We start from the raw sequence: 17431 nt of genomic DNA, 5'->3' as shown, positions 1-17431 counted from the left end.
TATGTCCACCGCGACCCAATGGAAATTCGAATCGCTTCTGCATTTTGTGGGATACGGATCATCCCACTCCAGCTTCATATTCAGTTACTGTGAATAATGTTTCCATGGGGAGTGCCTTTTACAAGCTCAAGTGGGGGCTGTTTGTAGGTGCTTGCTTTGAATGCAAGCAATTTGGGCACATGGCTTCACAATGCCCTTCCCGAGCTCCACGGATGCCAGTGCAACATCCGTGGTTCAGCCTAACGGGCTGTCTACCCAAAATTCAGCCTTGAATAAGAATGCAAATGCCTCTTCTGTGGTAAAAAACAAAGCGATCAAACATTTTTTCTCTGTTCAAGACAAAGGCAAAGCCCCGGCTTTCTCAAATGGTAATGCTTCTTTTCCTGTGCCTTTGTCCTCTCCACCTCAGGGGAAGGGGGAAAAGAATTTGACTGATGGATGGCAAACTCCTCGCAAAGTGATCTCCCCCAGGCGACCTTTGCCTTCTCGGACTTGGAGTGGTGCATCCTCTCTTGGGAAAACACCTGCTGAAAACTCTGGTGTTGGCTTGACCTGGGCTGCTGTGACTGCAAATCGGACCTTGTTTCTTGAAGAAGAAGTTGTTGCACTTTTGTTCTCTCCTCAGGCTGATGCTTCATCCCAGGGCAGAGGCCCGGACATTGAGGTGGAAATGCAGACGTAGACAGCCCGTTAGTTGTTGTACATACCTGTCCCATAACTGTAAATATGCTTGATCATCTGAAGTGTGTTACTCTCAATGTACAGGGAATGTGTGATGGTCGCAAATGGAAACTGGTCTGGATGTATATCAGGCAATTGCAGCCTGATATAGTTGCTTTGCAAGAGCATAATCAGCATATGTATGCTGGTCAAATAGGCCATTTTGCTGGTTATGATATCTTCTATGCTGGAGAGCAGTCCTTTTTTGGTGTGGCTTTTTTGGTAAAGCACGACCTTCAACTTGTTGTGGCTCTCAATGATCGCCATGGTAGATGGATTATTGTTCAATGCCTTGTTCAAGGGGAAATTCTTGAATTTGCATCGGTTTATGCCCCCCAATCTTCTCGTGATAGAGCTTTGATCTGGGCTGCCATGCATACTTATCCATGGCCACAACATGCCTTCATTTGTGATGACTTTAATAATGCCCCTCAATCGGGTGACAACACCTCAGGCCACACTCATATGTTGGCTTTTGAAACACAGGCATGGTCTGATTTTTTGCTTCAGTTGCGCTTGGTTGATCTCTGGAAGGAATTACAGCCCATGCTTCCGGGCTATACCTTTCAGCATAATGCTCAATCTTCTTACTGGGCACGCTTGGACAGATGGTATCAGATTGATCCACAGCATTGTGATGCCTTTACTTGTCAAATTTGGGTTGATCATGCTTTCACACATTCGGATCATGCTCCTCTTTGGTTGAGGCTTTCCTTACAGATTGCCTTGCCGAAGGCTTTTGCTGATTAATAATAGTTATCTGGAGCATGCTGACTTTAAAGCCTTGGTCTTTGATGCTATTCAGCCTCTCTCTCGTCAGATACGCATTGGTTTGGATTATGCCTGGCAGGCTTTTGTTGCTCAGATGCAAGCAGTTATTCGAGATTATGGCAAATCTTATATGCAAGCTACAAGGGAGACTGTAGCACATGCCAAATTTACTTGTCAGAGTTTGACTGACCTTGCTCATCTTCGCCCTTTGTCTTCAGAGGAAAGCATGCTCTTATGTCAGGCTTAATTCTCTCTTCAATCCAATGATCAGAGAAAGCTTGCTAAATGGGAAACTTGATCCAGACAACGGGCATTTTTGGATAAAGACTGCTGTCAACATCTCGTTCAGAGCTTGCTGATTTATGTGTGCAGCACTTCTTCACTCATTTTGGGCATTTGGATACTCTTTCTCCTCGGGTCATGTCTGCACGTCAGCTTCTTTTGCAGCATATTCATCCAATTCTGTCTGATGCTCAGGCTTTGGAACTTGAACATCCCTTCACTGAAAGGGAATTGTCTGATGCACTGAGATCCTGTGGTAGATGGAAATCTCCAGGATGGGATGGTCTCACTGTTGAATTTTTTCTTGCATTCTGGGATCTTCTTAAATTCACCTTGCTGCTTGTGTCATGGAAAAAGGGTCTTCTTAAGCTGATTTCAAAAAAGCAGCTATGTGATTCACTTGGTGATTGGAGGCCAATCACGCTCATGCCAATCATTTACAAGATCATTGCCAAAATGGTGGTTGATCAGATTAAAGGTTATTTGCATGATGGGTTGCATCCCTCCCAATATGGCTTTGTTCTACGTTGCCATATCATAGATAACATTGCCAATGCTTATATTGGGATTGAATATGCCAAATACACGCAGCAGGATGTTCTACTCTTGCAGGTAGATATTGCAAAAGACTTTGACACAGTTCAATGGGATTTCATCTCGCAAACTATGTGAGCTTTGGGGTTTGGACCAAAAATGCAGTAGGTTATTTACTGGCTTTACAGAGATAGCAATGCGGCTTGCATTCTTTCTGGGGATATCTCTGATGAGTGGACTCTTCGTTGTTCGGTCCGCCACGGATGCCCTCTCAGTGCTTTACTGTATGCCATTGCTACTCATTCTATGCTGCAATATATTGATCATCTTGTGGCTACAGGATCACTTCATGGCTTGGAATTGGATGCTAATCGCAGCATGGTTGCTCAAGCTTATGCTGATGACTCTTTCTTTACCCTGAAGAATACGCCCCATGATCTTGGTGCCTTGATGCAGGCCCTCTCTGTTTATGGTTTGGCAGCTGGTCTTCATGTTAATTTTCAGAAGTCTCCCTTTGCATTCTAAAGATTGGCATAGTCTATTATGGCCTGGGGATATCATTCCACCCACTCAGTTTGTTTGTCATCTTGGTTACCCTTTGGGGTGGGAACTCACTCGCCGACAACAAACTGATTGGGTTTTGGCTAAGCTTCAGAAAAAGATTGATTATTGGAAACTGGCAACCTGGCCATTGCACGTTCGTCTTCGAATAGTGTAGTCCATCCTTGTGGCATATATTCAATTTTACTTGCCATTGATCATGTTCACTAAGGCAGATCTTACATCTTTCATGTCTGTCTTTATGGAAATCTTATGGCAATCCAAACATGGTAGAAAAAGTCTCAAGCTGCTTTCGATGCATCACATTTGTTCTCGCAAGATGCATGGTGGATTGAACATCACGGATATTCATGTGCATATTCTTGGCCACAGGGGGAAAATGTTGCTGCAATTTTTGCAAGGGGATCAGCCTTGGGCTCTTATGATTAGGACTCTGGTTACTCATATTAGTATTTCTGCATTTGGTCATTGGCAACTCGTGAAGGTGTGGTGAGTGTGGGAGCAAGGTACAAGATTCAAGAGTGATAAGCCGTCACGTCAACTGTACTAGAGAAAAGAAAGTACAAGGTACTTGAAAGGTAGACCTTAGGACTAAGTGTCCTAGGTGTCACATAGGACTAAATGTCCTATGTGGCATAAAAGGCACTAAAACACTAGAGTGCCTATAACTATGCCTACAAGGCACATACCAGGGTCCATAGGGCATCACTAGAACCGGGAGAAAATGACCTACAAACCCCCCTCCATGGTATGGGCTGAAGTATTCTGGAAACGTCTCAAAATACCTGGTATTTTCTCGTCATGGTGGCACATGTTCATCCAAAAGGATATAGCCACCTATGAATGCACAAGGTATGTCAGATCATGTAACAAAGGGAACCAAGTGTAAAGCCTGTCGGAAGACTTCGAACTTGGGACGAGAAAGTGCCTTTGTAAACATATCTGCTATGTTGTCCTCTGTGGGAAGGTAGGACAACTCTATGTCTCCTGCTGACAATCACTCTCGAACATAATGATAGTGAACTTCAATGTGCTTGGTACGCGCATGAAACACTGGGTTACGCGCAATGGCCAAAGTACTCTGGCTGTAAGTGTAGACCATAGTGGAGGATGTCTGGCGAATACCAAGATCTGTAAGTAACTGTCGAAGCCAAACACACTCTACTGTAGCAGTGAAGGCTGCCTTGTACTCAGCCTCACAGCTAGATGTGGCAACTGTTGGTTGCTTCTTGTTGAGCCAAGAGATACATGAACTGCCAAGCAGAAAACAATTGCCGGTATGTGACACTCTGGTGTCGATACAACCTGCCTAGTCACTATCCGTGTAAGCATGCATGGTAAGTGAATCCTGATCACCATAGAAGAGGGCTAAATCCTGAGTGCCTTTGAGATATCTGAAGACTCTCTTCACTGCCTGCCAATGCTGTGAACTGGGCATGTGCATGAACCTGCTGAGATGAGATACTGCATACTGTAAGTCAGGTTTCGTGTGACATAAGTAAATGAGACATCCAACAGCCTGCTGGTAAAGGGTGATATCACATGGTGGGCTCCCATCATCAGCTGAAAATTTGAAGCCAGGGTCCACTGGAGTAGAGATTGGCTTGCAATCCTCGAACTGAACGATCAAGGAGCTGTCCAATATACTTGGACTGTGACATCATGATACCCCCCTCAACATGAGCAAACTGAATGCCCAAATAATAGTGTAGCTGTCCCATGTCTGACATTTCAAAAGCTTGCTGCAAATCAGCCTTGAAAGCTGCAATATGCTGAGTATTTGGGCCCGTGATTAGCATATCATCCACATATAGAATCAGCACTAAAAAATCAGATTCACTCCCACGGACATAAAGAGTGGGTTCTGTGGGGCTATTCTGAAAACCAAGGGATAGTAAGTGTGCATGAATTTTGGCATACCATGCCTTGGGTGCCTGCTTCAAACCCTAAAGGGCTTTTCTAAGCCGGCATACCTTGTTTTCAGAATTAACAACCTCAAAGCTAGGAGGTTGTGTCACATAAACTTCTTCCTGCAGATCCCCATGAAGAAAAGCAGTCTTGATGTCAAGCTAGTGCACTTGCCAATGGTGATGGGCTGCAATGGCAATGACACATCTAGTAGTAGTAATCGTGGATGTGGGAGCAAATGTCTCCTCAAAGTCAATGCCTTGTTGTTGGGCATACCCTTTTGCAACAAGACGGGCTTTGTGTTGATCTATACTGCCATCAGATATCCTTTTTAATTTGTAGACCCACCGGGTACCAATGGCATGCTTGCCGGGAGGGTGATCTACTAATTTCCATGTGTCATTTTTGGCAATGGATTGTAACTCAGCTCTCATTGCATACATCCACTCTTTGCTGTCAAAAGCATCTTTATGGCACAAAGGCTCCTCATTGCAAGCTGTAGCAAGGAGTGCAAACTCAAGAAAGTGACCATGCATCTGTCTATTCCCTGATCTTGTCCGGGCAGCAAAAGGTTGATCAAGCCATCTGGGAACATGCCTTTGCTGTCTATTGACAGCTCTTTCTTCAATCACGGCATCATGAATAGTGGGATCATTTTGTGCTGGAAGAGAAACCTGCAAATCAGCGTGGGGTATTGGCTGATCATTGCTTGTTGGAGGGCCTACAAGAGGCTCATGTTGCTGGTCAAAGTCCCCCTCTAAGGAAGGCAGAGGTAACCAAGAGTCAAAGGCATCAAACATGTCGACTTCTGGCTTAGCTTTGCAGTCCACAAGAGGAGAAGCCGAATGTTCAGCAAAGATTACATCTCTACTGACAATAATCTTCCGAGTATTTGGTTGGTATAACCTATACCCTCTGCTCTCCTGGCTGTAACCAATAAATATGCATTTGATTGCCTTGTCATCAAGCTTATGTCTCAGTTGAAATGGTACATGAACATATGCAAGAGACCCAAAAACTCTCATGTGTGAAAGTGAAGGCTTCCTACCTTTCCATGCTTCATAAGGTGTAACAGTCTTCAATGCCCTTGTAGGTGATCTATTCAGCACATAGTTGGCACACATCATTGCATCAAGCCAAAATTTATTGGGCAAGGACTTGGCGTTAAGCATGCATTTGGCCATCTCCATAGTGGACCTGTTCTTCCTTTCAGGAACAGGATTATGTTGAGGAGTGTAAGGAGTAGTGCATGAGTGAACAATGCCCCGTGAAGACAAAAATGCATCAAACCCCTTTGACATGTACTCTCCTTCCCTATGTGTGTTGAGGGTGACAAGCTTGCATCCTGATTCATTCTCAACCATATTCAGCCACCTCTGAAAGCATGAGAACACTTCAGATTTGGCTTTTAAAGCATATACCCAGCAATATTTTGTGAAGTCATCAATGAGAGTCATGAAATATTTGTACCCCCCAATGGCATTTGTCCTCATTGGGCCACAGACATCACTGTGCATTAGCTGCAATTTCCTTTGTGAGAGTTTTGGACAATTCTTTTGAAAAGGAAACCGATGCATTTTACCCAAAGACAACCCTCACACACATGTTTGGAAAGTGTGTGAATTTGAGGTACATCATTTGCCATGTCCTGTGAATGTAACTTGGCAAGAGCTCTATAATTGAGATGACCCATTCTCTCATGCCAAAGATGAGTTTCAGCAAGCTGTAAATCTGAAATAGCAAATGCTTCAATAGAGAGTGCCGCCGAGTGATCATCAAGATGATAAAGTCCCTTTTTCAAAGTGCGAGTGAGAACTATGGCATTGTCATCACGAAGATCATATACTAGGCATCTGTATCCATTAAAAATCACTCTGAAACCTGAAGTGGCAATTGCTGAAATTGAAATCAAGTTGACTTCTATTCCAGGCACGAAAAGAACATTAGTAAGAGTGACAGGATGGCTTGAAATGGATGTGAGATGCACATCTCCAATTCCTTTTACAGCATAGGAGGCATTGTTAGCACATGTGACAGTTCCCCCACGAGGTGAAACAACTATCTGCAAGATGTGACGTGCTTGGAAGCACCACTATCAAAATACCAAGACTGAGCATCATTAGCAGTAAACAATGCATCAACTTGGGAGGGATCAAAGGAGCAATGGACAGCCCATGCCCAATCATCCTGGAGAGCATGTGCATGTGAGGCATTTGCTAGCTCGTGGGATTCAATTGCATGTGAGGCATTAACTGTCAATCCTGCTTTCTTTTTCTCCGAAGCAATGCGCTTCCTGCATTAGAAATTTCATGCCCAGGCTTGCGACAATAGTTACATCTTTTCTTCTTTGACTTATCTGTTGTATCTTTAGATGCATTGGAGGAATTGCCACTGTTAGGCCCATATTTAGGCTTGCTCATAGGCTTGGAAGCCTTGCCTCTTCCCGTCTGCTGTGAAGCAAATGCATGATCAGGAATAATAGCTTGTCTATTAGCTCGACTTTGCTCTTCTTGCAAAAGCAAAGTGACTAGTTGATCAAAAGAGTAGTGGTTTGGATTACCCATGGCCACTAATCGAAGGGTTGTAGCAAACCCTTGATATGTATCTGGCAGTCCATTCAATGTGGTACTGACAAGCTGAGAATTTGGCACCACCTCATCAATATTGGCAAGTTGTTCCATGAGGTCCTTGACCTTTGTTAGGTATGCATCCATAGAGTCACGCTCATTCATACTGACTTCTTGCAATTGCCTTCTTAAATATGCAACACGTGCCTCATTGCGAATCTGATAAAGAGAAGCCAATTTGTCCCAAGCAACCTTTGCTGTCTTGCAAGACCGGATGTGTGGAATAATGATTCTCTTGCATGATAAAGCAATACAAGAATGTGCATTTGCATCTCTTGCATCCCATCTTGATTGTTCCTGAGTTGGAGGAGCAGCAGCAAGGGTATTAGAGGATAAGGCATCAGGAGGAGTACCCTCTGCAGAGGGACCAGAAATAGGGGCAGCCACTATAGCATTGGCTGGCCTTAGATCAATCCCAGAAACAATATTCCAAAAGTGCCTCGCAACAAGAATGTGTTTCATGAGATAAGACCACATCGGATAGTTGGTGCCATCCAACTTATCATCTTCATGAAGAATGCCAAATAGATCATGATTGTTACCAGCCATTGCAAATAGTACAAGTAAAAATGCACTGACCAAGTGACCAAAGGATAGCCTCAAGGCTTTAAACTGCAAAAATATGTCTTACTGTCCCAAATACCTGTGAGCCAACAACAGATATTTCTAGGAGGCTGCACTGGGCCTCAAGGCAACATGGTGCCTTTTCTTGCTCAGATGATAAAATAGAGAGAGCAAATAGACTGAAAATATGTGCAGCAAGGTATAGGAACAGAGTTACCAGCTGAAATTGAGCTCCCAACACAAAAGCCCCAAATTTGGTTGGCCTGAGTGATGACGTGGCACAATGTGGCAGTCCTGAACCTGAATTTGACTGAAAACTTCACTTTTTGGAAGGATTTCAGTTGTCAACCTTGTCCAAAGTGTTGTATTGACAAGTTGAAGGTCCAAATGTCAAAAGCCCTAAATTTCCCTGTTGGAAATTAGGGTTTGACAGTCAAATACTGTCAGAAAACAGTAAAAGACAGCAAATGTTGCTTGTAAATCAGCTTCTGGTTCCCTGAACTGAATGCTGAGACCCAAAAGACCTCTGTAGGTAGAATATGACAGATCACGGAGCTGCTGCAGCAAGTTGAAGTGCAAAAGGCAGCTGGAGCAGAGCTGGAACAGCCCTCAAACACCTCGAAATGTGTGCGTGGCTGCAAATGTCTCCTGTGGAGGGCTCTGGACAGGTCGCGACAGCAGGACACCTCCTGCAGATGGCTCTGGAGAGGTCGTGGGAGCTGGGCGCTTGGATCTGAGGCTGGTTGAAGTGATCTGCAGCACAAAAATGGTGACAGATGGCCACGGGTGCCGTAGGAGACCTCGAAAAGGCTGCAGCAGGACCTAGAAGCAGTCGCCTCAGCTGGGAAGCAGCGATGAGGCAGGTTATGGCGACAAAAAGGCTCTGGAAGCCTTGGACAGCAGCTGAAGAGCCTCGAACAGGCTGGAAATGTGACGACCAGCAAGGCAGCAGGCTCCCAATGAGCAATGGAGGACTCGGGGAGGCTGAGGAGAGCTGGAAGACAAATGCAAGACCCGCTCTGATACCACTGAAGGTGTGGTGAGTGTGATAAGCCGTCACGTCAACTGTACTAGAGAAAAGAAAGTACAAGGTACTTGAAAGGTAGACCCTAGGACTAAGTGTCCTAGATGTCACATAGGACTAAATGTCCTATGTGGCATAAAAGGCACTAAAACACTAGAGTCCTATAACTATGCCTACAAGGCACATACCAGGGCCCATAGGGCATCACTAGAACCGCGAGAAGATGACCTACAACTCGATCATGGGATTTCTTTTTTGGCTGCACTGATGGCACTTTGCTTGGCTGCCCTTTTGTCTCCCGCTTGCTTCTTGACTGGAAGCATGTTCTTTCTGATCTGGAATGGAATGGACGGCAATCTTTGCTTGGGAATTCTTTGAGAGCTGAAAGCATTCACTGGTCGAAAGTCTTTCAGCCTCCCTTGGCTTTACAGGAACCTCGACGTTCCTACTTTGTCTTGTTTAAAGGCATCACCTCGGTTGCTGATGCTATAGATGATGATGGTACTGTGCTTTCCTTTTCTCTAGTAGCCACTACATATGGATTGGGCTCTCATTATCGTCCTTTGTGGTGACAAATTACTTCTATGTTTTCGCCTTTTGTTCCGATTCCTCCTTTGGAACTCTAGGACCGGCTGGAAGATTAAACTTTGACTTCTCTAGGGTCCTCTTCTCGTCCTTTGAGGCTATCTCAGATTACTGTACTTGCATTGTATAAAATCCTTTTGCCTCAACCTTGGGTTTCAGAGAGAGGTGATTCTATTTGGCGAATGCATCGCCCAGCCAAGTGGTGGAGGTGGAGGAAAAGATTACAGCAACTTTGGGCCTATAAAGTACCGCTTCGGCAACAAGTTTTATTTTGGCGAGTTCTTTTGGGAGTGTTTCCATCTGGACAGCTATTAGCTCATCGACACATTGCTCCTGCACTTTGCCACATATGTTCTGCTTCTTCGGAGACTGTGCCTCACTTGTTTTGGCATTGTCCGTGCTCTCGTGAGTTTTTTGACTTGCTTCGACAACGCCTGTGAGCGAGATTCCCATATGTTCCGTTTGGGAAGTTCTTCTGGCTATTTGGGTTTCATCCATCCAGACCGGAGTTTCATCTTTTCTTCGTTTGGGTTCGCTACTGGGCACTATGAACTTTATGGACATATAGGAATTGTAAAGTCTTTGGTGGTCCTACTTTCTCTCTGTTTGGCTTTTTTAGGCGTTCTCTGCAGCAATCTTTCTTTGATTGCTTTGAGATCCGCTGCATAGATCATGAGGTCTTTATGGCATATACTGAAATTTTCAGTTGATGTAATTATAGCACCTTATTCTGAGGTTGCTACTCATATAATATAATCAAACAAAGATTTCACAAAAAAAAAAGTGTGTATGTATGTATGTATATGTCTATATATATGTGTGTGTGTGTGTGTCTATACATACATACATACATACATACATACATATATGTATGTATATTATGTATATATATAGATATATGCATATATATCTACACACACACACATACATATATATACACACACATACATATATGTGTGTGTGTGTACATATATATTTATATATATGTATATATATACACATATACATATACATATACATATACATATACATATACATATACATACAAACATATACATATACATATACATATACATATACATACACATACATACACATACACATATACATAGACATATACATATACATATACATATACATACACTTTTTTTGGGGGGGGGGTGAAGATTGTGATGCATTATATTTCACAGTAGGAGATCTCACTATATGACAAGTATACATTATAGACTATGTAATGTGCCTGCAGACAATCAAAGAAAGATTATTGCAGAGAGTGATGGAAGAAAGGGAAAAGTGAAAAAATAGGATCACCAAAGACTCTATGATTCCTATCCTTTTCTAGAGTCCAAAGTGCCCAGTAATGAACACACATGAAAAACAACTCAAACCCTTCTCTGCGTGGGTGAATCTCAAAAAGCAAGAAATACTTCCCAAAGGTAGCAGTGGGAAATCTAGTTTTGAAATGGTGCCGAAGAAGATCCAAGAAAACACGAGTTTGTGGACAATGCCAAAGGAGATGAGGCACAGATTCCTGTGGAGCCATGCATCTGTGGCAAACAGTCGGAGTTATATGTCTGTGTGCAAAGAGCTGCCAGACGGAAGAACCCCGAGCATCACCTGCCACAAAAAAACCTACTATCGAAGAGGAACTTTGGATCTCCAAAGCTGCCGCAATCTCTTCCTCCACCACTTTGTTGGGTGATTCATGCGCCAGAGTTGATTTGCCTTATTAGAAACCCAAGGTGGGGCCGAAAAAACTTCACAAGAGGAAGGTATTGTAATGTGAGATAACCTCAAAGGACGGGCCGATGAATTTGGGGAATGAATAGTCCAATCTTCAAGCCTATCTTGAAGCTCAAGTGAGGGTATCGGTAGAAAAGACTGAAGCATGTGACTAATGTTTTGTCACAGAGGGCGTTAATGCATCCCCAAACCATATTGTCTGGCAGCCAAAGGAAAATATATCATGGTACCATCATCATTTATCACATCAGCCGCATAGTGGACTCCTTTGAAACTAATAAAGTAGGCATGTCTAGGTTATCTGTAAAGCCAATGGATGGTCAAAGGCCTTTGACCAAGAGCGGACTCCTTTGAAACTAATAAAGTAGGCACGTCTAGGTTATCTGTAAAGCCAATGGATGGTCAAAGGCCTTTGACCAATGTATACTTTGAGCCCTTAGAATTGCCTTGCAAAGAGTCAGCCATGCCATTTCAAGTGGGAAAGGATATACTTCCAATCAAAAAACATTATGAGGACAGCCTTTGATCTTGCCATCAATATAGCCAAGTAGAAAATCCCACCGAGTTGGCTGCTAGTAATCAAAAGTAGAGGTGGTGATTCATGAAAGCAAATAGCGCATCATGGCAGCCCAAGGTTGATCACCTTGCCCTTATGAGCAAGGATATGCATGTGAATGTTGAGATTATTTAAACCCCCATGCATCTTTGGCGAACCAAGACGTTGCACTGAAAGCAATCTCAAACTTTTCCGGCCATGTTTGGACCGCCAAAAAATTTCCATAATGGCTGACATAAAGCATGTAAGATCTCCCTTGCCAAACATGATCAAACTTCAAAGGCAGGTAAAACTGTGTGTACGCCACCAAAATAGATTGGACTATTCTTAGGTGAACATGCAATGGCCAATTTGCCAATTTCCAGTATTCAAGTTTTTTCTTTGGAGCTTAATTGTCATTGTACAGCTAGTAAATAACATTTTGCATTTTTATGCCACAACCCAAAGCATGCACGGTTTGTGAAATGAAATCCCATTGCATTGTGTCAAAAGCCTTGGCAATATCAACTTGTAGCAGTAAAACATCTTGCTCTGTGTATTTTGCATATTCTATCCCAATCTGCCTCAATTGTCATTGAAGCCAACAGTTGGCTGAAGATCATGCTTCACAAAAAAAACTACACCTGAGAAAAGTGCTCTCCCGCATAGAAAATATGATACCCAGCAAAATGACCTTGGCATTCCGCATACATATGCTGATATTGTTCTTGTAAAGCCACTATATCTAGCTGCAACTTATTGAGATACACCCAAATAAGTTTCCATTTCCTTACATCGCATAAACCCTGTACATTAAGTGTCAAACATTTGAGATGCGATATCATATTTACAGTTTATGTACAGCTGATAGGAAATGTAGATCAAGTCTGCATATCCACCTCAAGATTTGGGCCTCTACCCTGAGGTGACACAATAGCCTGTGGAGAAGACAGCAAACCAGCAATTTCTCCTTCAGGAAAAAGAGTGCGGCTTGCTGTTATGGCAGCCCATGTGATGCCATTTCCTGAATTCTCTTCAAGAGTATGACATACCATTCCATGACGTACCATTGCATGTGCAAGGAGGTAGAGGTCTCCCATTTGAGCTTGTAAAAAGCACTCCCTATAGCAACAGAGTAAGGTTCAGCTGTGGGACTATCCATATCCCACAAAATGCAATACCTATTGGAATTTCCATTTGGCTTGGGTGGACACACCAACTTGCCTAAAGCTTGATAATCCTGGGTAGGCGACCATGGTAGGACATGCACCATATGCTGTCCATAAAAGAGTGGAGAGTGCTCCGGCAGCATTTGTTTATGTTGCTCATCCACCATTATGATTTCAAAAAATCCTTTTGCTGCATAATGTACCTTACGAACAAAACAGCCACCCAATGTTCTTGTCAACCAGTTACCCACATCTGCAGCAACTGGCATACCACACACACACACACACACACACACACACACACACATATGTATGTACGTATGCATGTATGTATGAAGTCTATAGTAGGAAACATAAATTTTGAATTAGAATATATGCTTCATACTTTTATGCATTGTATGCCATTGTCTTGGGATGTATTGTTGGATATTCTGCATTTTTAGCATCACTTGAACATACCATATATATGTGGGACATATTTACATGTTTTTGGCACCACAAAGTACAAACATGTGTTTCAAAGCTTCTCCTTTTTTTTTTGGGGGAAACATTTGAAACGTTTTTTGTTTTTATTTTCGAAAAGTTTCTGGTGGTTATGTATAATGTGCCGGCCATTGTAATTGCTCCTCCTATTGAAGGGGATGCCGGCACCATAGTTGTGTAGCTCTAGGAGGCCCATTACTGCACCCAGCTGATATGTGTCATGTATCCAAGCATGACGCCTTGGACTTCTATGTAGGATTTTGGCCCAACCTGCTTGTCATGTGCACACTAGGGACAGGCAGGCAGATATGGGCTCGAGTGCTATCCATGGGAACATGGGTCAGCAAGATTGTTTTTCTACTTTCTTGGCGTGTGCGTGCTTTTCTTGGCTTTGCTTGGTGGACACTCTTCCTTGAGGCTATATAGGCAGGGCCAGGGCCATAGTTGCACACACCCAGCCAGGGAGGTGCAGAGCATGGATTTACTAGTGCAAGCTTTCACCAGACGGTATGGAACGCCAAGGGTGAGGTATGGCTTGCAGGGCTGGCAATTCCCACGAGGTTAACTTGTGCTCGGGGGGGGATGCTCGGATTCTACGGGTTCAAGACCCGTGAGCATCATGGTTGGGTGGCGAGTTGCCTGCATAGAATTTTGGTGTTGTACACCTGGGTGACGATAGGGTTAGATCCAGCGAGGTCGTGTCACTGCTTGATCACGTCTAGAGCCAAGTGAAGTATCGTGTGCTCCACCACCCATAGTTGGGTTTCGAGTGTGAGCCATGGAGCTTGCTAAAGCTGATCACTATTATTTAGTTTATACAAACAGGAGCTTGGAGTAGCATATGGGAAATGACTGCGAGATAAATATAAAGCTGCCATGCAACCTCCTGTATATTAGAGACTAGAGAGCATATTTCCTTGGTGCTTTCTGAAATTAAAGAATACCATACCTGAGGTGGCATGTGGGACACAGATATGCAATAGTATGGTTTAACAGTCTAGTTCAGATTGTAGAGCACTTAACTACTAGCTATTTTTCAAGTCGCGGGATTCTTTGCATCACACTATTCCTTCCTATATGAAACTGAGTGGGGGTGTTACTCTGGTGCAAAATTTTGCCTGGTTTTTATCAAGTGTTCTACAATGGTTTTGCTGGCTATTCTATGAGTAAATAACGTTTATTTGATCCTTGACATCGTTGGAATTGTTTTATCTCAGGTCAGAAAATGGATTATAACAGCTGCTTATTTCTGGATGTTGCATGCAGGATTTGAAACCAACCATTTCTTATTTGTCTGCTGAACAACTTGAAAGAGTCCAGGATGCCCTAAAGGTATTGTTATGTCTGAAATTCTTATTTACTAAAGATCAGAATCCGGTTGAGTGATGCTTGGAAATTTACCCCAACAGGACCTTGCGTACATACTTTATGGCTTTTGTTCAAACCTTGTTAAAGACTGCAACACTGAATTTAGCAATGTTGCTTTTTTACTCCAAGCAATTGTTGATCATCTTTCTTTCTTTTTCAAGAAGACAATGAAGTAACTATGAGGTGTGGTTGAATGACAGAAATCAGCAGAAGACAAAGCATGCTGCAGGCTAAAAAAATGCAGAGTTGACCTTTTAATCCAAAAGTCAATGTGTTGATTTGCACAAAAGACAACGAATTGACTTTTCGTAGCCTTTTTGAACAACCAGGTTGACGGTAGCATGTTGGCAGTCGGCTGGTCTGTTACACACAAACATGTGCTCAATGTTGTGGGCACACGTGTGAAAGCTAGGATTGGGTTGCATACCCTACACACCTCCCGACAAGGAATTGAATTTTTGGTCAATGTTGCCTTTTTGAACGACCTGGTCAATGGTAGCAATGTTGGCAATCGGCTGGTCTGTTACGCACAAACATGTGCTCAATGTTGTGGGCACGTGTGTGAAAGCTGAGGCAGGATTGGGTTGCATACCCCCCTCCCCCCCCCATCTCGCATCAATGCACTGTGCATTACACTCTAAGCAAAATGGTGTGGCTGAATGTGGAGATGGCCAGGTGCATGGTTAAAGTAAAGGGGCTGTCACACAATTATGGATGGAAACAATTATGTGTGCCAATCATGTGCTGAACTGCTGTCCCAAGGGTCTAAATGCATTGAATGTGCCAAGGGGCAAATGATTCAATGTTATCCCAAGAGAGGGGTAAATGATGCATTTAGGAGGTACCTTAGAATGAAGACATGTGGCATACTAGATCCATCTAGGGAATTGGGGCTCGTTGGGATTTGGCAAGCAGGAGCTTTCACGTAACGTAATCATCTTGAGAGCTTGCTACCATCGAGGTTGGCTGGGAGGATAATCTGTGTGCCTATGCCCGTGATTGGTGTGAAATATTAGGCGTTAAGAGATTTGTACGTATCAATTAGACCCTTGGCTCTCATCAGGACAGCAGTATAGGGAACAGAATACAGGAGAAGCTTGGGCCTCACCATTGGCTGCACATCAGGGTAGCAAGGAGGGCAAGTCTTCTAGGCATACTATACCTCACAAGTAGCTGTATGGAAGGATAGCTTGGAGGTGTGTTTGTCGGCACAAGTGCCAAGTCTACAAATCTCAGGGAGCAGCACACTTGCTCAGGGATCTAGAAGTGCCACGGAGGTAGTGGTATGGATAGAGGACCACGGTTTGGTGGGACTCTGGACCTCTTTTGTATTGTGTCCGGTTGTGGACGGAAATATATTTTGTTGGTTTTATATCTCTGGAGCACTGTCTATCTACTAGTCTGCACATACGCACATGGTTGTTTAAGTACACATAAGTAAAGATTCCATAGTTAGACACTTCCGTGTGCATTCCTGGGACGTTCTATCAGGCTTTCGCTGTGGGATACCTTCTGTAGGGGTTCATTAACAGATCCATTGGTGTGATTGTTGCCAATGTCCACTTGTGCGGGTGTGTCCCTTAGAAGCCACTGTCGTAGCAGGATCTTCCAAGGCTTGGAGCCTGGAGAAGCTTGTAGCTCTGCCTCGGGAGAATCATTATCATCGAGACGACCTTGGCCCGAATATTCCGTGTGCTCTTAGAGCCTGCCCATAGAGAATTGTGTTCCAAGCACCTCAGCTGCCTCATGCATCCCTTGTGAAAGCACAACATGAGGGGATTAACCAAGCTGTTGCCAAAAAGGCCTCTTTCACCACCCACGCTGTCTCTATCAGGAGAGCTTGGCCAAGCTACAATATGGGAGCTTGCTCTCTAACATTGGGGTAATCGGTTGCTTTATTGAAATATCCAGACCCACCTGATAACCTAGGTATCTCGCTGTGTGTCCTTGGGGATTCACCGGATGCTAAGGTCAATGCCTCATGATTGGAGCTTGTGCTAAAACCACTAACGTCATACTAATCAATACCCTTCAGTCTTTCTCTAGGGATGTTAGAGTCTTTACTAATCAAGGGACTCAGCTGTACTGGAGCAACTTAATTTATGTTTCTGTACTCGTGTTAAATTTTCATTATGCATTGGAGCTCTGTTTCTTTTCTTTTAAGCTTTGCTGTGTGCTCAGAGCAATGTCTATCTTTCCTCACCTTTTGTTGTTTATTTTTTCCTGATTTTGCAGCTAGCTTTTGAAGCCCATGAAGGTCAAAAGCGGAAAAGTGGTGAACCTTTCATCATACATCCTGTAGAAGTTGCACGTATTCTAGGGGAGCTTGTACGTCTTGCACTTTGGAAGATTTACATTTATAGTTGGTGTGGACTTTTTGTGTCTTTAAATATGATATTTCAATTTATTATACTTGAAGCATTCAGTGTATGTGGTCACACTCTATGTTGGGTTTCTATTTAGAAAAAAATGAGAACTTTGGCTTGCGCCTTCAGACAGAAAGGATAATCAATTTCCAGTGAGGATAATCAATTTCCAGTGACTCTGGATGCTAGCT

The 17431-nt window shown here is 43.4% G+C and overlaps 1 protein-coding gene across 3 annotated transcripts in view; it reads left to right on the top strand.

Annotated features, from left to right (window-relative positions):
- The window catches only part of RSH1 (RELA/SPOT homolog 1), a 53338-nt gene that overhangs the window by 17356 nt on the left and 18551 nt on the right, over positions 1–17431 (top strand). For all 3 annotated transcript variants that reach the window (XM_087393156.1, XM_087393155.1, XM_087393154.1), the window contains exons 4-5: positions 14773–14838; positions 17110–17202. In XM_087393156.1, coding sequence (XP_087249282.1) covers positions 14773–14838; positions 17110–17202 — 159 coding nt within the window. The remainder of the gene's footprint in view (positions 1–14772; positions 14839–17109; positions 17203–17431) is intronic.

The sequence above is a fragment of the Dipteris shenzhenensis genome, chromosome 22, assembly GCF_047967505.1.
Source record: "Dipteris shenzhenensis isolate YYH24624 ecotype China chromosome 22, Dip_SZ_1.0, whole genome shotgun sequence".
Taxonomy (NCBI): Eukaryota; Viridiplantae; Streptophyta; class Polypodiopsida; order Gleicheniales; family Dipteridaceae; genus Dipteris; species Dipteris shenzhenensis.
The sequence above is the reverse complement of the archived record's forward strand: the minus strand, read 5'-3'. Positions and strand labels throughout refer to the sequence as shown.